The sequence below is a fragment of the Dryobates pubescens genome, chromosome 26, assembly GCF_014839835.1.
Source record: "Dryobates pubescens isolate bDryPub1 chromosome 26, bDryPub1.pri, whole genome shotgun sequence".
Taxonomy (NCBI): Eukaryota; Metazoa; Chordata; class Aves; order Piciformes; family Picidae; genus Dryobates; species Dryobates pubescens.
The window spans coordinates 13450742-13472360 of record NC_071637.1 but is presented as its reverse complement, the minus strand read 5'-3'; the positions used below and the strand labels follow the sequence as shown (position 1 = coordinate 13472360).

Sequence of the window (21619 nt, the reverse complement as noted above, 5' to 3'; positions counted from 1 at the left end):
TGAGCAGTAGGGTCTGCGAGTGGCAGATGAGCTCCTCTGCAACCTTAATCCTGTGGCAAAGCCATGCTTGTCCTGCGAGAACAGCATTTTGATGTGCAGTTTTGGAGTGGCACTTGCAGCCTCACGAATAATGAATAAAACTGCAGATCTGTGAGGTAAGATCGTCCCTATTTCTGACAACAAACCCAGGAGCAGCCGTTGTTGATCCCGGTCTGCAGAGGCAGCCCTGAAGTGACCGGGGCTGCCCGACTCGCATTTTCTTTAGTGGCCGTGGCTTGCGGCGGCCTAAAAACGACTGGAGGGGGACTCGGCAGGCAGCCGTCGTGCTCCGGGTGTGTGGGGAAGGGCTCAGCCATCTCTCGACCTGGAGGGAACCGGGGAAGGCGGCGGAGAGCGTGCATGTGGGGCTGAGGGCGCGGGCCCCTCGCTTTCCCGCCGGCGCCGTTCCGCGAGAGCGCGTGCGGGCCGCCCAGCCAGGAGGCGGAGCCAACGGCCGCTGAAGTCCTCCGCGAGCCGTGCGCAAAGCGAGGCACTCTGGGAAGCCGTTGACCGCCCGTTCGGTCTCTATGGTAGCGGGGGAGGAGCGTCCCCGCCCAGCGCTCCGGAGCGGTTGCGAGGAGGAAATGGCGGCTCGTCTCGGCTGAGACCTTCGGCTGCGGCGGCGAGATTCTCTCACTTTCTCCCCCCTTACTCGCGGTGAGTGAGGGAGGCAGCCAGAGAAGCAGCGGGATGGGAGGAGAAAGGGAGCGAGGCCGCCGTTGTGGCGGAGGGGGTCGCGGAAAAGGGGCGGCAGCGTCCTGCGGCCTGGACGCCTTTGGGCTCGACTAGAAAATGGAGGCGGGCGGGTGGTGAGAGTCAGGGCGGCCGGAGGGAACCCGGCGGGCGGGGAGGACGGGACTGGCGGGGCCTGTTTTCAGGGGATCGTCGGTGCGGCTGCAGGGCACGGGCACGCCGGAGGCCTGGCCCGGTTCCAGAGAAGGTCGGCGACTCGATGCGGGGGCCCCGGAGGAAGCTAAAAGCCGCCGCCCCATAAGCTTCTAACGTGGTTGGGCCGGAGCGGAGAGGACGCCCTCCCCGGGCGGAGCGGGCTAGAAGGCGGGCTCCTCCATGTTGGGGAGGAGAGGACGGTTTTGCTCTGAGGCGATCGACGTCATATCAGGCTGACGCTGGCAAGCTTCTCCGTGACGTCACGACCGACTTAAACCGCCTTTTCCATGCAGTTTCACCGCTGCGAGGTGTTCTCCGCCGCGGCCCTGGTGGGTGGCAAGGGTGGGGGGATAGCTCTCTTCGTCGGGGCCGTGCTCTTCGGAAACCCAACCGAAAACTCATGCTGGGGCTGTGTGTGTGTGAATTTCGTGGGTGGGACTAAAACTTACCTGCCTTGAGGTGATGTTTATTTTCTCGGGGGGAATCTCTTTAAACAAGAAAAGTTGAACTTTATCATGTTCCGGTGACTTCCTTTTAAGGGGGTAAAAGAGACGGGATTGAATTTTTAGACCATAGTGATGGTTGGCTGACTTTAAACGTTCAGTAAATTTTCTCTCAATAAGTTTTCCCTATGCCTTGCCCTAATATACTTTAATACTGTCTCTTGGAGGGGATGGTAGTTGAGAGCTGCTTATTTGGCTTGCAAAAGCCGTTCTTTGATGGGGACCACATTTTATTTCATGTTTATTTCAATTTGTTTCCCGTTTATGCCTCCAAGTGATAGCTGTATTTCAGTAGTGGGTTAAAGTTACCATTTTAGCGTCTCACTTTTATCTTGGAAAGAACATTACAGTGGTTTTAACATCTTACAAAACGTGTATGTGTGTTATCGTTTCACTGCTGTTGAGTAATGCAAAACTAACAGGCTGGTTTTTCTTGCATGGGCTTTCATGTTTTCCTGCTAGGAACTTCAGGGAGACGAAAAGCTGATTCTTTTTATTTAACTCAGAAGCATGTATTTAGCATTCCTCATTTCCCTTGCCAGGATATCCCTTATGGATAATTTACTATATTTTTCTTTTACAAAAGTAACTCTTCTGAAAGTAGCCATGAAGTAAATTCTTTCACAGCTGATACTCAAGTATATTTTGATTTTTTTATTACCTTCTTGACTGCTTTTTTTTTGCCTATTTTACACACTTTTTTTGGTGTGATAATTTGAATTGGTTTAGTTTCAGCTGTCTCGTTGCTACGTCTACAATTTACTAGCTCTTAGAGCAATTTAATTGGTGGGCAATGGAAGATGATCCTGTGTAGCTACTGTACAAGTGTAGCATACACTGTGTTAATTATAATAGATATTTTGGGTTGTGCTCCACTTTTATGTGTGCCAGCTGCTTGTTAACATTCTTTGACATTTGGAACTTTCTATAGGAATAAATATAGAAGTAAGTTCAGAATAGCTGCTCAGTTAGACCTTAGTTCTTTTTTTCCCTTGGTAGTTCCAGAAACACATTGCACAGAAAGGTTTTTCCATGCACTTTGGTGGAAGAATAAAAGCTTCTTTTAGCCTTCAGCCTGCTTTGAGTCTGCATGACTCCAGTGACTTGCAAATTGAGTAACTGTTGATTTTTAAGAATAGCATTTAAATAATGTGAATTCCCCCCCCCCCCCAAATGTCTGTGTTTGGGTTTAAGGGATATTTTAGTTGGTTTCTATTGGTATGCAAATGAAGTTTTTTTCTCTGCTAAGAATATAGCTACACCACAAAATACAGATTTATATACTTTCCAAATATGAAATGCATATAATTCACACAAGGCTTCAGAGATTGCTTTTTCACTTGACTAAGAGATGTCTTTTGAGTTTGAAAAACCCCAATTCTGAAATTCCCAAAGCAATGCTAACTGAGTTTCGTGAGTACAGAAGAGTAAATAAATACTTCTTGGTGTCTGGTGGACTCATCTTCTTAATCCTGCTTCAGTACTAAGACCTTCTGGCAGTAGATTATTTTTTTCAGCCTTAAGACAGTAATTGTCTTTATAGTTGTAACTTACAACTGTGGGATTTAATTCTGTACAGCCTGCAACTTCAGCTAGAAATACTAAGTGGGGGAGAGAAAGGACAAGGATTATAGGGGTCAGGCTGAGAGTCTATAAAATTTAACTGTTACAATGAAGGAAAGGACTCAGCAAAAATAAGATTAGATGTTTTTAACTTGACACTTGTAGTCTCTGCACTGACTTTGTTCCCTGGTGCACTTTTTCTGCCTGGTGTCTCCTGTAGTACTACAAGCAGTATATTTAAGGAGAGGATTTTAATGTGAATAAGATTTATGTAGTTTGCACATGAACTGGTTGCTTTTTTTCTGTGCTGTTAAGCCTCTCTACTGAGAGTCTTCAGTTGGCTGTCAGTTAACACTTTGAGGGTTGTACTACTGTTAAGATTTTATCTAATACAGCTTCTGAAATAAATGAATACTTCACAGGTATTAATGGTAGTCTTGAGAGCATTGATAGGCTTTGAGGTGAAGAAAAGTTGGGGAGCTAAACCACAAAGATTAAATGTACACTATATGTGTTCTCACAGTAAAACCTCCTCAAAACTGGGAGCAGAGCTGTGTTTACTCTGGTTTTAATAACATCATCAGTATGCTGTAATTACTGTTTCACTGAATTCTGAAGAAGTTCATTTCTGGTTTACTTCATTTAATGAAGCCCTTTTGATGGCATAAGAATGAAAATAACTGCTTTCAGCTGCTATGTTGTAGCTCACGTTTTGCACATTACTTAAGGGAGGAGAACAGTGTCAAAATCCTGTGTTTTTTTGTTCTCCATCAACAGCTGTACTGATAGGGTCAGAAATTAATAGTCCTGCAGTTCCTTTGACTCCATTTCTGTATATACAGTTGGACTGACAATAAATAGACATGTGAGTTTAATTATTATTTAAACCTAACGGGGTTTTTTAGGTTTAATAGTTTGGGATGTAGAATTAGTTTATGTACAGACAATAACTTGACCAAAAGCCTCTAAAGCTTTTCTAGTTCATGTAAATCTGTTGGAGGAAAGGGATTTTTAGACACAGAGTGTTCAGGCTGGCATGTGACAGTTGCAGAATTGCAATCTTCTATCAAATTTGTATTAAAAATAAGCTGTGGGGTGTTGAAGAGTTAAGTTGTAAAGTTCTCAGACTTAGCCTGAAGAACTGCTGCTGTTCATTTTAACAGCCATGATAAAGAAGTGAATCCACTGGTACTTGTTGGAGGAATGCTGGGTTGTGGGAATGTCTTTCCAAAGCTCCTTGTTTCCTGTGCAGTTGCTGACAATGTATTTTTCAGTGCTGCTGGAGAGGTCAGCCTCAGTGGTAACAATTGAACGTAAGGCAAATAATGTGTTTGTGAAATAATTTCATTCAGGGTGATGGAAGAAGGATAGTAAAAATATTGTATATTGTGTAATACCCAATAACAATCAAAATTTGCAATTTCTGTTTCTTAAGCTCAGGACCATGGCTTGTATGGAGCCTGTAAGATGGTTATAGTTGTGGGGCTGTTTATTAACCTGAGCTTTTGACCACAGAAAGCTGCCATTTTCTCAATCTTTGTAAAAGGGAAAAAGGAAAAAGCAGAACTATCTACACTGCTTGTGATTCTGCTCACAACTCTTAATTAGCAAAGTCTATTTGCTGTCTAATTTCTGCTCATATTGTTCAGGCTCTGACCAAAAAAAAAAAAGTCAACTTCATTTTGTTGTCTTCCGGTAAATTGTCATTGTTAGGGCAGATAGGGATTTATGTAGTCAGAAGAATGTGAACAAAGGCTTTGGAAGGTATTCTAGGAGTAGTAAAAAAGCCCAATGTCAGTCTGTTAGCCAGCAGAACATTATCTACCTGGTCTTGAAAGCACCCATGAAGCTCTGGACTAAAAAACATCCCATGATGTGTATAATACCTTCCTCTTAAAGTTAGTTTCCTCAAATGCAGAAAACATACATTTTGTTTATCAAACACAGTTAAGGGCCAGCAGGTTGGAGGATGTGTGTAGTGTGACTCATGTTAAGGTTTGACCTCTACTAAAGTTCCTTCAGTTGTCAATTACAGTTTTGCTCTAATAGAGCTGTGCTGATAGAAGCTTCAGAGTCTCCACAAGTGTCTTAGAATGTCTTTGCTAATGTAACTTCTTTTCATTCGAAGAGTTTGAGTGAGCTTGCAGTCTTGCATCCTCTTGAGAATGAACTGCTTCCCTACTTGGAAGGTACTGGGCTAATGTATTCATACAATTTGTTATCACGTGTACAGCCTGTGATAAGGATGGTGCACACCTCCTACCCCACCCTGCAAACAGAAGGACTCAGGCAGGTAAAAGGGCAGCTCTGAAGGTGTAATTACACCAGACTGAGGAGCTTACGCCAGCTGGACTCTGTGGATTAGGGACCGAGCCCCTTAACGTTCCCAACTTACACAGTTGTGACAGTGAACATCTGCAGTGGAGCTGTGATCATAGTCTTGTCTGTTATCAAATAAACTCTTCATGTTAGCCAGATTTCTGGTGGCCCTGCTGCTAAGGTGCCCTAAATATTTCTTTGTGAAATGGCTATTCGGCTCAATGTAGCTGTGGCAACCTCACTCTGGTTCAAAGAAGCACTTCTTGCTATTTATCTAGAGTGAAATACACTTGGAATCCTTGGTGCTGTTCTCATTCTGCTGCACTTCCTACCATGGGGTCTGGACCTTCTTTATTTATTTATTCTTTATTTTTGGTGACTGCATGATGGAATCTGAGAGAAGGGGTTTTCAGTATTTTGCTTGGGAAGATGATTTTTCTAGCCTCAAAGACATCAAAATAAACTTCAGTGTGTGTGCATTTTGTTTTGCATAAACCAGGGAACTGCTTTCTGTGTTTTTGCTTGGAGTAGTTGTAATGCTGTGGAGTTGCTCTTTGTCCTTTCTGTCTGCCTTCTGCTGTGCCCTGGTGTGCTGTGTGTGCTTGGCGGTTCTGTTCTGTGCACTCATGTTAAATTCAGCACCTCCCGGAGGTCCCACACTGCACATGCCCAGGACTGCTGTCCTGTTGTGCAGTTTTCCATCATGTGAGGCAGAGGCCTTCTTAGGAGGCCTGTATAAGGTAAGTAAGTGCCTGACAAGTCATGGAAAAGATGGTGATGTGGGTGTTGCATTCAATCATACAGTAAGAAGGGCTTAAAATAATGAGTGACTAAAGATTTTAATTTGGAAATGTGGATTTCTTTGTTACTACCAGTATAGAGACCAAGTGAATGCATTTACTGCTTTCAAGGGAAGCTATTTCTTTAGCTTCTTGGCATTAATCCACTTACCTGTTTTAAAGAGGAAGCTCTCAGGTTGGTTTGCTATAAAGTTCATTGATAATTGAGAATATTTCTTCAATACCCTTCTCAAGTAGAAAAAAAGGTGATCTTGTGAAATTTATGAATGTGGTGTCTTCATGAGAGAAGGTCCTTAACATTGGAGACTGCTGTGATTATGACACATAGCACACACTTTGTTTCTACCGTCTTCAAATGGTGCAGATTACTTGTATTTCAGTGCAACCGTTTCTGTCCTGGGGCAGCCTGATCTTCCATGCTGATTACATCAGTTCCATTACTTTTGGTAGAAGCTCAAGCAGGGCACAACCCAACACTGAAAAGTGAAGCTTTACAAGCCTAGAACCTGTCTTTGTGAAGGGAGATGGGGAGGTGAGGGAAGAAGCAGCCAGTCTGGAAGGCCCATAGTGTGAGACTATGCTGTAGGTGTCAGTGATGCCATCCCTGACAAATTAATAGCATGTCATGTCCATCACGGGTTGAAATATGTTCTGTTACTAAAAGCCACCTTAAAACCTGGTGATACTTTGCCCTGTTTTGGTTTTGTAGCAGTGTTTGTACTTGCCTAGAGGTAATTCCTGCTTCATGCAGTGTTTTAGGGGCAATACCCGTTTTCTAAATTAGCATGGGGTGTTTCTGAGAGCACAACTGTAGTACTGAATTACACGTTACTAAATCTGTGTCGTGCCAATGTTAAAGCTTGTTAATGTGGGGTTTTGTTGGTGTGGTTTTTTTTTTAATGGGAACAATAAATTGACTCTAGAATGGAAAGGAATTAACTACTACTTGTTACTATTGTGGGTATACGAGGTGATAGACTTGTTTATAATCTTGGAATTAATGTAGTGTGTTTAATGATAGCCAGCAAAGTGTTTACAGATCAGTGTTGCAGTTCTTGTGCCATTGTTTCTCTTTGTTCTCATTATCCTAGGTTTAACTATAAGCCTTGAAATGTGTTGTACAAATTTTATTTTTGATACCTTTCAGACCAGTCAGGTCTGGACTTCTGACTTTGAACTGCAGCTTGTCTACAGTAGTCAAGCCATGCGATAATAAATTATGTGGGGTGGAGGGCAGGAGTTCAGGATCACAATTTTCTTGCATCTCCTGGTGTCCAAACGAGAGATGTCTGTCACTCTCCAGCTCTGCTTCTCTCTTGTCACAACACTTCAATTTCACAACTTTTTGAAGGATCCATCTTGTAGAAGGAAGATGTTTAAATCAGTAAGTAGTGAGTATGTTTTACATGAAAATGAAAGACCATTTATTTGTTGTACTTGGTCATCTGATTTTCTGATGCGTCTCCTGTAAGTGGTCTGCTCTTGCATCTTTCATGAAGGAGCAGATGGAGGGAGCTGCACTGCAGCCCTGTGTACATGGCTTTCTGCAGTGCTGGTGCAGAACCTATGTCCTGCTGTTTTTTAGGGGTCAGTGGATTGTGCCTTTTGTCCATGATCTGAAGGGAACTGCTCATTTTGTACAAAGTAGGTTTTGCCCTACTGACTTCCTTTGGGCTGCTTTTGTAATGCTTGGTGATGCTAGGGATTAATTTTGCTGCTGCTTAGCAGAAAGAGCACAGCTTTTCTGGATGTCATCTTTGACAAATAGGGATGCAAAGTAATTTTCAGTGGGATCAGCAGAAGACTCTCGGGCTTTGCATTTCCATGCAGACAGTCTGCTCACTAGCCCTACTTTTCAGTCTAAAACATTAACTGCAGCTTCAATAAGAAGACTTTAAAAGAAAAGGTGCTTTTGTTTCCCTGTCACAGCAGAAATGTTTGTTAGGTAACAGCTTACACTGAAACAACTGCAGGCACTAGGGTCTCTCACAAGTCTCAAATATGAGGTGAAGCTTCCTTTCTTAGGTGCTTATGTAGGGGTGAGTATGTGAGTAGGGATAAGAGCACTTACAAGAGCCAGATACATTCAAGGTGCTTACTGAAAACAGTGCTGATGTCCAAGAGCAGAGAATGAAGTGCCACACATTTTGTCATCCAGTTGTTGACACTGAAGGTTAATATTAATGAGAAGCTAATTAGTTTGTTGGTTTTGCTTTTTAATACAGATTTCTCAAAACCAAAAAACAAGTGAAGCATTTGCCCTGAATTCTGACATGGGTTGTATTTTTTCGTACATAAGTCCTGAGATAAAGGATGACTTATGTTACTACTTTTGTTGGTTTTAGTTCATGTTAAAGGTTTTATTACTAAGATCCTTTTCTTTTTGAGTGGAGTCTTTCCAATTAACCAAGGCAGGGAATTCTGAATACAGTTTAAATGGTATGTTTTAGAAAAGACAAAATCTTGATGCAGTCAGTGGACCTACTGAACATTTTATTACCTATTCAGGGAGGTGAGGGTTAAAATAAAAGTGGAGATTAGTAATCTGGATGTCTGTTTGTTAATAATATGTTCAATTTGCCTTCATCTAAAAATAGAAGCACAGAAAGATTGGGAAATATTGGTGGTGTTAAAAAGCTTTGCTCTGTCATCATCAGATTAAGATGTCACATTGAGGCATCTTAAAAAGGGCTTAATGAAGTCAGCCTCAGCAGACCCAAGTGTCTTCAAGCTGACTGTCCCGCAGTTATCACCTCTCAGCTCTGAGTTAGTATCAAATCACCTGCCTTCCTTTCTGTCTGAGGCTTGTGTGCTGTTGAGTTACAAAGATGGCAGTAGGTAGCAGTATGCTTGCCTTGTGAGAGGGGTTAGTGACATTACAAACTTCCTCGTCTTTGTTGTTTAATGAAGACATGTTGGAGGATAGATTTTTAATACATTGTGTGTTTGTGAACAAGTCATGTTGCAGTAGCAGGATTTTGAGTTTGGGAGTAACTGTCTCTTGTTAAATTGCTTCTTACACTGCTGCAGCATTGTGAGAACCACACAGGTCTGCAGTAGTTAGACAATCCACAGGAACACAGAGTGTGAGCGTGGTCTCTGTAGTCTTGCAGAGTGGTCTTCTCTGTGGTTTTTGGTTTGTCACTGCTTGGGAATAGTTGACTAAATTGAAATGAAAGAAGTTGTGAGGGTTTTTTTTAAGGGTAGGATATATATCTTATGTTTGCTTCTGAAATTTGAGTCCAGAATGAATTCAAGTGCTTAACTTGGCAAAAACTGCAACAATTTACCTGCAAAGTAATGGGGAAGGGAAAACTTCAATAAATAATTTCTTGGCTGAATATTCTTTATTGTGTATGAACTTAATTCTCCACTCTTAGATAATTGACCTGTTTTCTGTCCCTGGAATGCTCATTTTCAAGTCTTGACTGAGAAGACAGTGACTGAAATCCTGCTGGCTGAGAGCTGAGGAGCACATGCTGCATGGATGATTGTGTGCACATTTTGAATGAGCTAGCAGCAAGATGCTACACAGCTCAGCCTGCTTAAGGGGATCTTGTTCTCTATCCGTGTCCTTGCATGTCTTGATGTAGTGTAAATTTTTTAATCCTTTTGGATCACGCTTTGGTGGGTTCATTTATTACTGAATTCATAGGCTGTGTGTTTACTGAGGAGCCAGGTGGCTATTTCTGTGGCAGAGGTATTTGGGTGAACGTTAACTGAGCATGGGAGAAGGAAGAAGATAGTAGCAGCCCAAGTAGTATTGTACCTTGTAGTCCATAATTGTTGATTTAATGAGCAGTGTGAGTCCTTTGTCAATGTTATGTAACCATATAAAATCAGCCTGGGGTTTGTATTCACAAAGTGTCTGTAAACAGAAGAGATTCCCCGCAACCCTTTAAAGAAAACTCTTGATTTGGATTTCTGACTTTATTTGCAGTTAGTTTTAAAAGTTTACCCATTTTCACAGTGAAGATTGCTTATCACAGAAGTTGGTAACTTAAGCAAAGCCAGAGGATGTTTTGAACAAGCAGCAGTGTGTGTGTATATATATATGCTTATTATTAACTCTTTGCCTTTATGGCCCATCATTTACAGAGATTTTTGCCTCAATTTTTTCAGAGTACCTAACAGCCTTTCTAAAGGAGATGTTGCAGAAAGTTCCCACCAGCATCATCCTGCCTATCAGGGCAACTACAGCAATTTTTGTTTTCCAGCTAGAACTTTAAAGCTATGATTGTGCTGCATTAGGTGGAATAAGAGTAAGCTGACAGCTCCTTTAAAACAAGATAAGCGGTTTGCTGCTTCAGCTTAGGTTTGTCACTCTCAGCTACAATCAGTTAGCTTGAACAAAGAGACGAAAGTGAGCAAAAACCAATACTGAATTGAGAAGAGCACTATTTGTAGATTTCCAAAGTTGCCTTATACTGTAGTGAGTTTTTTTCCCCCCAGTCATTTAGTAGACTGTTCATTTAGAAGTGCAAGCAAGCATATAGGTTTGAATGTATACTTGTGAGTTAAGGGTTTGTGCTTTTATGTATATTTGATTTTTCCAACTTCTTTTGGGCATTTAAGTTTAGTCTACAAGAACAGATACATGTAAAGTAGGTTTGAATATCAGTCTGTTTTTTTAAGTGGAAAATAATTTGGACCAAATGGGAAGAGGAGAAAATAGAGATACTAAATGACAACAACCAACCAAGCATTTTACAGCAAATGTAAGGGGTCTGTGATTTTGGTGTTTTAAATGTACTAAATGTTAATGCCTTTAAAATTTGAAGTTGTTTTAAAATTACAATTCTGTTAAAGTTGTGGGTGTTTTTTTCCTGTAGCTAATAGAGGTAATAATACAAGAACTAGAAAACATCTACTAATGCAAAAAGCAGCACGATTCTTGCATGGAATCTCTTAGTTTTCTTTATTTGTGCTCAAAATGCTTTTTTAATGTGAAATCAGAGCTGTGGACCATGCAGTGTGCAGTCTTGCCACTGGGTGGGGCATGACTAACATTGTGCCTTCAAGGAGCCAAGACCTCTCCTAAGAAGAGAAGATTCTGATTCTGATTTTGGAATGCTCTGGTGATATTGGCTCTGTGGCTCAAACATACCTGTAAAGAGGCTTGAATGCACAGATGCATAACTGTGCATTCCGAAAACACTCCTTCAGACAGTTCTTCCTATAGTATCTTACTGGATAAATTACTCAGAATGCACTACTTCTGGGTTCTAGAGGCATAGTTCGTTTCATAGTTTAATGTTAGAATTTGAACAAGAAGTGATTAGCTGACTTTCCCTCTTCCTTCAGGCTTATCACTTAAAAGTTGCCCGATGTGTGATCAGTTGGAGATTCTGAACAGGGAGATTGAAAGGTTTTTACAGAACTGCAGCGCAGAAGATGACACTTTAAACTCAGATTGTCTTCAACCATCAGTGACTGACTCCCTGGATACAATCACTGATTCAGACAATGGAGCAAAATACCTATTAGAGCAGGTATTGAATGCCATGAGATATGGCACTAGGATCTTTAACAGTAGTCTTTTTTTGTTTAAATTATTCCTCCTGTTTTTGGAGTGGGTCTAGTTGGCTGAGGGAAAAAATATGAATGAAGTATGTAATCCCTACAGAGAAGGTACAGGGAAAGGAAATACTGGTACATGTCTAGCTATACACTCAGGGGTTTGTTTGTGTTTTTTCTAGTTCTGCTTTGCCACAGTCATGCAAATTTTGATACTTCTTACTCATGAAATAATGACATGATCCACTGATGTGGATCAGTGGATTTGGGAAGGTATTTGCCTTTTTACCTCTCCCTATCTTTGGGACAGGGGGCATGACACCTAGAGAGGGTTGTGGCTTAGGAAGTGAGAAGTGTTTCTAAACAGCAAAGTTGCTTTTAAGAGATGGAAGCTTGAGAGATTTGAGGGGTGGGGAGGAGGGAAAGGAGGTAGTCTTTAAAAAGACAGATTATGTATTGACCTGCCTATGAAGGATTATCTAATCTATTCTTAAATTTGTGTTGCTCTATCTGAAGTGTCCAGAATCAGCTTTTATTCCTTGAAAGAATTACTAATGTTTTAGTTGTTTTCCTATACCTGCAGTGGCAGATCCCCTGCCTTTTTAGCTGCAGATGCTAACACACAGGGTCTATGTCCAGTGCTGTTCTTTGCCTGATACAGGCTGGGTCAGAAATTGCTTCTGTCCATCTGGTCTTCCTTTTCCTCTTGGATCCTTTTCCAGTGCTCTCTAGTTTGGTAGATTACTTTGGCTTAAATGCAGGCATTTCCTGTTGAGTTTCAAGCTCAGAAGCAAGTATAGGTAGATGTTCCATTGCCATTGTGGATGTGAATTGAGACCCTAGACTAAGTAGTTATTCAGATGCTTTAAATGAATACTTTGTGATTAGGAAATGTCTTCTGAGGGTGAGATTTTGGAAAAATGTATTGTTATTGATACAATCTTCTGCACTTCAAATAAAGTGCTATAATTTTTTAGTATCCAAAATCACTGAGTAGCCACTTGGATTTAAATCCTTAAAGCTGCAGATGTCAGAATTCTGTGATGGAATTTAGTACATAGTAGTAAATCTGCCTTACAGTAACTTTGGCATGCTGGTAGAACTTACAAGCATTTCTGCCTTTTCATTGCACCATTTAGGCTTATTAAATTTCACTCTCAGAATGCTTTTAAATACTCACAAATGGAGCAGACTTGTTGATTACAGCTTGTTGCTGTTCCGGAAATCTTGATGGGATCTCAATGAATTGCTGAGAGTTGAGTCACATTCTGTATTTCTTTCAAAGGTATCAGCTGTTGGTAAGTGGTGAAGGTGGCACAACTTTGGTAATGCTTTACTTGGACTTTTCTTTCCAGTTTGTGTTTTTCTGAAAGTGGAAAACTGCCAAGAAGGCAAAATAAACAGAATTTGGTTTATGTTGTAATAGAAGCAAAGCAGTCCCAAACTTACCTAAGCAATAGTAAGGCAAGTTCATAAAGATACCAATGTCTTATTTTGTCTCTCTTTCCTGCCTCCTCCCAGGAGCCATCAGGAAGAGGAGGATCGGCTGAGTTCGGTCCTGCTGGCAGCTTAGAGCCTCAGTCTGGCCTTTCTGAATCATGGGCTGGATGGATAATGCTGCATGATTCTGATCCTTTGCTGCCCTCCTCTGGCTTTCTGCTTCATTCAGCTCTGCACGAAGAGACCATTCGAATATCTAATGCTGTGTCAGGTAAAGCACGTTGAAGACATTGAATCATAGAATCAGTAAGGTTGGAAAAGATCAAGTCCAACCTGTCACCCAAGACCTCATGACCACTAAATCATGGCACCAAGTGCTGAGACTTCTTATTTCTTTACTTTTGATCTGGAATTTATATCTCTGAATTTCAGTTACCTCTGATTTTAGCTTTTAAAATTTCTTCATCTTCCAAGGTAAACAAAGATGTAAGCTTTAACTGTTTTGACTTGTTTCCTTGCTTCCATCACAGCCTTTTTCTGGTATTAATAGCATTTTAGTGTTGGTTATCTTAAAACATTTTTAGAATTGCAGTTAATGATTTTTTTTTTTTTTTTAACAGCAGAACTTAATAGAATTTTGTGCAGGTTTGAGGCAATTTCAGCTTTTTACCTGTGTACTGCAGGCTGAAAGCTACAATGTTAAAAGTAATGAGTTACTATTTAAATTGATGTTCTGGAGTCTGCTGGTTTTACAACCACGTTTAGTCTCACACTGGTCCATTACATAGTTCCTGTATCCATGTAAGGACTAGAACTGCTTAGATGGGGTTGGGTTCATACCATGAAAGTCCTTGGGACTAGGCTCATACCATTTAAGAAATACAAGAAAATACCCCAAATCCTAAGGCTACTTAATAAAATATATCAGTATGGTGTCCAGACCCATGTATTTAACTTAGTACTTTCTCCTTGAATTCAGTCCACTTTTTGTTAGTTGCTTGAAATTCAAGTTAAATACTTCTTACAATAATATAATGAGGTTCCATCAGACTATTTAATAATTACTTAGGCTATGAATATCTTTTTAGGTCTGAGTTTTGAACCTTGTATTTCTTTTCAGCATTTCAGGGTGGGGACAGTAGTGTCCATGCTATGGAACAAGCTGTAACTTCACAGCCAGTGCCATTAGACTCTGTATCTAATATTGACAACATGGAAAACAGTTCTCCTGGTAAGTTTTCTTCCTTCTAACTGGAGCAGAAAGTGTGCTTATTTGTCCATTGTATGTGCATATGTATATACATAAATAAAAGGTTCTAACAGCTGGATTATGTTGGCACAGTGTTCAGTGATGCAGTTTGCTGCTGCTGCTGTTGTATTGTATTTACAAGGTCATAAAGTGAGGTGGAGACACATCACTAAGGAAATAATACTTTGAAAGCCTGTAAGAAAAGCATCTCTCTCTAACTGGTGATTAATAACTGTTTGCTTGGTTTTAGCATCAGTTTTGGATGAGAAAGGTGAACAGAGCAACGAGGAAGAACAAAAAAAGATCAAGCCTACAAGTAAAGAGTTCAGGAAAACCTGGGGCTTTCGAAGGACTACAATTGCTAAGCGAGAGAGTGCTGGCGATGCTGAGGTGGACTCTAGTGAACAGCAGCCGCCACAGCAGCAGCAGAGCTTGAACCTCAGGCGTAGTGGCCGGCAACCAAAGCGAACAGAAAGAGTGGAAGAGTTTCTTACAACAGTAAGACGCAGAGGAAGGAGGATTGTTCCTACTGTTCTGGAGGACTCAGGTGAAGCAGCATCCTGTCCAGCCACAGATGCTGAAACTGCTTCAGAAGACAGTGTTGAGAGCACCCCAGATATAAAACCTGTGACTCGGCGGATTGTCACCAGGAGTAGCAAGGAACAGAAAGACTCTAAAAGCAGACTGGCGAAAGAGGAGGAGGAGGAAGAAGAAGAGGAGGGAGAGGAAGATCGTACTTCTGATAGCGATAGTGATGGGTTGACCCTCAAGGAGTTGCAGAATCGACTGAGAAAGAAACAAGTTGAAGAGAAGCCTGTGCAGCTGATCCTGAAGGGTGTGCAGAACCGTTTGAGGAAAGGAAACTTGGAACAAGGTCCTACAGAAACAGGTGATGTCCAGCCTGAAAAACAAGCTGAGTCTGAGCTGCTTGTCAAACAAGAGCCTGAGACTGCAGACAGCACCGAGATTGCAAGTCAAGTGGTTGTGTCTGAGGAAGACACTAAAGATCTTCAGGTTCAGGAGGCAGCCGAGCCAGCCCTTGGCACAAAAGGGATCACAGATGAAGAACCTGAAGAGGTCCCCAAAAGCAAACCCGAGTCTGAGATTTATGACCCAAATGCACTGTACTGTATCTGTCGTCAGCCTCATAACAACAGGTAGGGGAAGGTTTCAACTCAAAATGCAGAGCAAGTAGTTGGAATTTTTTCTGTGATGAAAAATTAAACCATATGCTAATGCTTACTTCTTGAGTGTATGTAAATGAGGTGTATAGCTTGTTTGGAGTTTGAGGGGAAATTTATGACGAATATTCAGAAGAGGGGATAAAAAATGAATGCAGAAATTAACAGCAGGGCAGAATACTGTAGTGCTACCTCAGTGGGGTACAAGATCTGCTGCTTGATATATCTGTTGAGCGTTAGTCTTGGGTTTCACCATGTTTTCCTGTTCCTTGGATTTTCTTTTCAGGTTTATGATTTGCTGTGATAGATGTGAGGAATGGTTTCATGGTGACTGCGTGGGTATTTCTGAGGCTCGAGGGCGATTGTTGGAAAGGAATGGTGAGGACTATATCTGTCCAAACTGCACCATTCTCCAGGGACAGGATGAGCCTGTTTCAGAAGCAGACCAGCAGGAAGCTAAAGCAGGGCAAGTAAATGTGGATGGCACAGAATTCACAAGCATAGGAACAGTTGAACAAAAATCTGTGGAGGACCAAGGAATCAAGGGTAGGATTGAAAAAGCTGCAAATCCAAGTGGGAAGAAAAAACTAAAGATATTTCAACCTGTAAGTATTTAAATGGTTTCTTATTTTTTGTGTTTCACAGAGTCAGTTGAGACAAGAGCTTAGTAGTACTGCTGTAAGTCTGACTAAATTTTTAAAGGTTAATATGAAGCTGAAAAATCTGCTAAATATTTACTGTTTAGCAGAAGTTCATCCTTAGTTTTATTAGTACAGGAACTGGGAGTTATTTCTAAGTGTATATATAGGTTTGAGGAAATGGTTTGTACTGTTCTGCCCTTTCTATACACTAGTTTGAAAGTGTAGAGATGTTATTTTAATGAAAAATAGTAGTGTCCTGGTCAAGTTTTATACAAGCTTTAAAATAATCTGAAACAGTCTTGGACATTTTCAATTCCAGTGAAACTTTAACAAGTGTTGAGTTAATTCCAGCTGGACTTCTCTGTACTTCCAATTAGTCTCTGAAGCTTTGATTTTTGTCCTGATGCTTCTTCAAGTTCTTAGTGCACAGAGAATTGTTTAAATCTTCTTTGACATAAAAATGCATATTTCAAATTACTGCAAATTCTGGCATAGAATATATGAAACTTAAACCTCTGTAAAGGACAAGTTCCATGTCCAGTTTAAAATGCAAAGAAGCTTCTTCAGCTCAATGCACAGATTTTAAAACTTTGTGCTGTGCTGGTTGTTTTTATACTGCCTGAGTTACTGTAGTAATACCAACTTCTGAAACACTTTCCTTCTTGCCATGCCTTGAGGAGTGTGTTTAGTGTATCTGCTGTTAGAATGCCCCAGCTATTCCTGTTTTTGTTCTGTACAGATTTGTTCTTTCACACCTAATCATTAAACTTTCAAGTCACCCCTGGTATAAATATCACATGTTTGAGTATAAGCAGCCCTCTAGAGGAATCATTCTATTGTAGAGCATTTTCTACATTCATGGAACAGTCCCTTCCACTTCTAATCAAATACCAGAGTTGTTCCTATCAGTGCAGTGAGCTTAATGTAGAGATCAGAACAGCTTGAGCTTAATACATAAATATTTACTGTTCAAGGACAAATGTGTAGAAAATGGTTTACTCAAATTGTTTCAAATATAGTTGTGGGGGATTTTTTCTACACATAGCTCTTGAGAGTCCATTTCTGTTGGAGCTGGTATGCATTTCACTAACAGTATTTTTGCTTCTGAGTCTCATTAATTACTCTTTGATGTGAACATGCCAATAAGGTGCTTGAACATGTGTGGCATCTCTCCTTTAGTGAAAGAAAATTATTAACTCATTGCTTTCTATGGAAGAACTGCTCATGGTTTAGGTATTTTCACATTTGCAAATGGAATGGAACTGCTCTACCTGTGTTTGCCAGGTGGTATCATGTTCTGAGAGAACTGAACAGCCAGGTGTGTGTTCAGGACAAGGGACAGCAGGCACAAACTGGAACACAGGAATTTCCACCTGAACATAAGGGAAAACTTAATTCCTGTGAAGGGTGCTATATCACTGGACCAGGGGTTGTGGAGTCTCCTTCTCTGGAGAGATTTTAAACCCACCTGGACATTGTGATTTTGGGCAACCTGCTGTGGTTGAGCCTGCTGTAGCAGGGGGGTTGAACTGGGTGATCACCAGAGGTCTCTTCCAACCCCAACCAGGCTGGGATTCTGTGTGGTTTACCCCTTGCTGTCCCTCTATGGCTTGTGTAAGCTAGCACTGCTCTATCTGCAGAATTCCCTGCCCATTCTAGGCAAATCACTGTGCTCAGATCACTCTGTGTAATGGTGACTGCTCAGCCTCTATTCAGTTTATCTGTATCCAAACACTTTGAGGAAGACTTCTTTTTGTGACTCTTTGTAAGCACCTCTTAGCTGTTAACATCTGGGCTTGTGGTTAAGACTCCTGGAAATTGTGTAAGTACAAACTTCAACATTGGAGTTTTTTCTGATCATCTGAGTAAATGCTCTTAATTAGAAATGACAGCTCAGTCTGAGGTGCTTCTTGAGGAACTTGAATTAGTACCTCTTGTACTTCCTATTAGACATTTACATGATGGAAAAAGTACTCTAAACTTAATTTTTATGGGAAAATTCCCAAACCCGTGTTTTATCATACTGAAGCAAATTAGCTTACTGTATTAATGACCTTTTAACTGGGGGGAAAAAATAAACAGCACTGTGCAATTTTTTGTTTAAACTGGAAATACTCCCAGAAATCTTAATTTTGGTAATTACAAATTACAGTTTATTGATAGGGAAAAGGTTTTCTAGAGCTCTGTGTTGGGTTAGTTGTACAGTGTTTTTAGGAGTGATCTAGAAGAGTAATGCCTAGAGATGATGTGTTGGAGCCTAAAGAGCTTTCACGTAGTTCTAGGCTTTGTTTGACCTAATGTACTCTTATTTGAGGAACAAGCTATTTTCTTATCCTGGCATTTGAAGTGCTTAATGCGTAACACTTCACTATAAATAAATGTGAAGTAGAGGAAAATACAGACTGAATCTGCACGCTTTTCAGTGTGCAAGAAGTATTAGGCTATGGCAAAATTATGTAGAATGGTTGTGTTTAATTTTACAAGTCTCCAGCTTAAAGCTGGTAAAGCTGTAGAGCAGGAATGATTCATACCCATGAATAGTTAAGTGCTTCCTTTGGCATGTGTGCCTTGTTGAGGAGAGCAGCTGACAGTGACATAAGTAAAGTGTGTTTTGGAAACCTTGCTCTTGAGAAACAAGTTCTGCATGACTAAGGAAATTTCTCAGATGACATAGAGGATCAGAAAAAAGCATTCATGTGCTTGAGGAGGCCAGCCTCCCTTAGTTCACTGCCAGCAAACTAGCCACTTGAAAACACAGGACTGCAATTCTTACATTTGTGGGGGCTATTTCTGTTCTATCATGACTAAAAGTTGTTTTCATGCTGGCAGTTGTGCAAGTCACTAACAGTCACAGCTGCAGTCTATATACAGCATGTATGCATTTCCTCATGGTCTAAAGGTATGTTTATTGTTTGCACTCACTCCTGTTTCAATCTGTAGGTGATTGAAGCTCCTGGTGCATCCAAGTGCATTGGCCCTGGCTGTTTCAATCTGGCTCAGCCTGACTCTGTGTATTGCAGCAACGACTGCATTCTCAAACATGCTGCAGCCACTATGAAGTTTTTAAGCGCTGGCAAAGATGCAAAACCAAAACCTAAAGAGAAGAGCAAACCAAAATCTGAAAAACCTGGCATGCCAAAATCTCAGCTGCAGGTAAGATGATGTTTATGATCCAGTACACTTGTTCTGAAGCACAGTGGCTTTTTCCTGTGCTCTCCTTTTTGAGTCAAAAGTGCCAAGTTCTGCATTGAAGAGGAGCCTCGTAATACATTGTATTTTGATTCTCTTGCCTGTTTCTGTGTTTATTCTTTAATTCTTCAGGCTTTGCTGTCATTTAAAAAAATCTTAATTGCCTCAAGATAGAGTAATTTCATGCTAGTGCCTTCTAGATGGCAGCAAACTTTTAGAAGTTCTTTTAATTCCAAAACAATTTATCTTTGGGGAAAAAAAAAGAAGTGCCATAAGTGTTTTAAAATTACAATTCAATTCCAAATTGATTTTACTTTTTTACACTCCTGAGTTACTGGGCTTTGGGCTGAATTGTGAATTAACTAAATTGTGAGCTAATGTGACTGCATTGTCTGTGTGCTTTGAGAAGCAAAACAGTGAAATAAAAGCCTTCTTCCCCGTTTAAAACCACTATAAAATGGGCAGTAGTTTTTACAACCAGCACCACAACTTGATGACAAATTCTGTTGTTCTGAGGTGGTTTCTTTACCATTCTCTTACCCTGAAGTTTCAGTGTATATCACCTCTGCTTTATAGACTTGAAAATTAGATGCAACTGCTGTTGGTTCAAAAATACCCATGCCCAATGAGGACAACAGTGTGGAGCCTGCCAAAGTGGGATAAAAGAGTTGGGGTTGTTCAGTCTGGACAAAAGGCGGCTATGGAGAGACTTTAAAGCAGCCTTCCTCTGCCTGAAGGAGGCTACAAGAAAGCCAGGGAGGGACTTTTTACAAGGGCTTGTAGTGATAGGACAAGGAGCACTGGCTTTGAGCTGGAAGAGGGGGGGAGACTGAGACTGGATATTGGGAAGAAATTATTTCTGATGAAGGTGGTGAGATACTGAAAAAGGTTAGCCAGGGAGGTTGCTGAGGTGTTTGAGGTCAGGTAGGATGGGGCTTTGAGCAACATGGGCTAGTGGATGGTGTCTTTGTCCATGGCAAGGGAGTTGGAACTAAGTGATCTTTAAGGTCCCTCCCAACCCAACCATTCTATGAATCTGTTAGAGTGAAGTCACATCATTGCAAATGTATTTGCTGGAGCTTACTGTAAAGGAGATGTGGGTGTGTAACTGTACCTCTGCTTGTTTGTAAAACGGATTTGATGATCATTAGTAATTAATCTTCTTTTAATCATACAGGCAGGTTCTAAGCCTCTCTCAAACCAAAAGAGAAATCTTCCTGAGAAAAGAGAGATCAGTGTGAAGAAGACTGTTTTGCCAGCTGCCAAGACTGAGGCAAACACTCAAGCTTTTCCTAGAGAGCCAGCAGCAGAGCACAGCACACCGTCCTGGGCAAGCGATCATAATTACAATGCTGTAAAGCCTGAAAGGACTGCTGCCATTTCATCTTCACTGTTGTTCAAATGTATGTATCGCATAGGGATATTCCTGAATAACCATTTGCATTCTCCTTTGAATTACCCATCCATTCTTGGCTCTGCAAGACTAGGGAGTTTAGGATTTGGGGGTTTCTAATTTATTTTTTTAAATTCTTTTTAATTTAAATGATTTTTTTCTTTTTTTTTTTCCATTAATGTGGCACCAAAATATTGTTCACCACCTTCAAAGATTTCTCACACGGTACACACGAATGGGAGACACTTTATAGAAGGTTCATTTGTATCATATGCCAGTTGTATGGTTAAGATGCCTGTCAATCTGCCCAGCTGATTTCTGGATGAAAACTATGTGGTTAAGCTTTAAATTTATTTTTTTTTCCCCATAAAGACAATAACTGTTTCTGGTCTAGAAAAGGTAAGTATGGCTATGTTTGTGCTGAGCTTTACAAAGGGGTTGCACAGTGTGCACCACAAATCAAAAGCTGACTGTACTAATTTGAACTGTATTTTTTTTGTAATTTAGATTTGGCACCTGTCTCTCAGGTCTTGCTTTTTCAGTGCTAGTGCCAAGAATGAAATCTTCAGCCTGGTATCCAACGTTACTTTACACTTCTGCAAACAGCTTTTAACTGTCGAGTGTATCCAGGTTCTTCCTGCTGCTTTTCTTCCTTACATGAAATAATTTAAGGACCATTCTTTACTTTTTAAGTTTGGAGGGGAGGCAGCACCTTTTTTGTTTTCTCCTTTCTTTCTATTTGTATGTTCATACTTCACACATTCTCCACACACGCAAGAACACTTCTTAAAGGGGTTATTAGGCAGAGATATTGCCTTGCATATTTTTGCAGGTTTTGAGTAGCACCCTTGTAAACACACAGGAAGGTAAGTAAATACTGCTTTGTAGCCTGAAAAA

The 21619-nt window shown here is 40.8% G+C and overlaps 1 protein-coding gene across 3 annotated transcripts in view; it reads left to right on the top strand.

Annotated features, from left to right (window-relative positions):
* The window catches only part of DIDO1 (death inducer-obliterator 1), a 57616-nt gene that overhangs the window by 5506 nt on the left and 30491 nt on the right, over nucleotides 1-21619 (top strand). The window contains exons 1-8 of one of the 3 annotated variants that reach the window (XM_054173516.1): nucleotides 593-696; nucleotides 11417-11604; nucleotides 13151-13340; nucleotides 14190-14300; nucleotides 14569-15475; nucleotides 15786-16104; nucleotides 19081-19293; nucleotides 20507-20732. In XM_054173516.1, coding sequence (XP_054029491.1) covers nucleotides 11440-11604; nucleotides 13151-13340; nucleotides 14190-14300; nucleotides 14569-15475; nucleotides 15786-16104; nucleotides 19081-19293; nucleotides 20507-20732 — 2131 coding nt within the window. In that variant the 5' untranslated portion in view covers nucleotides 593-696; nucleotides 11417-11439. Of the gene's footprint in view, nucleotides 1-581; nucleotides 697-11416; nucleotides 11605-13150; nucleotides 13341-14189; nucleotides 14301-14568; nucleotides 15476-15785; nucleotides 16105-19080; nucleotides 19294-20506; nucleotides 20733-21619 lie in introns of those variants that run through there. The other 2 variants (XM_054173518.1, XM_054173517.1) reach the window with 2 other exon arrangements.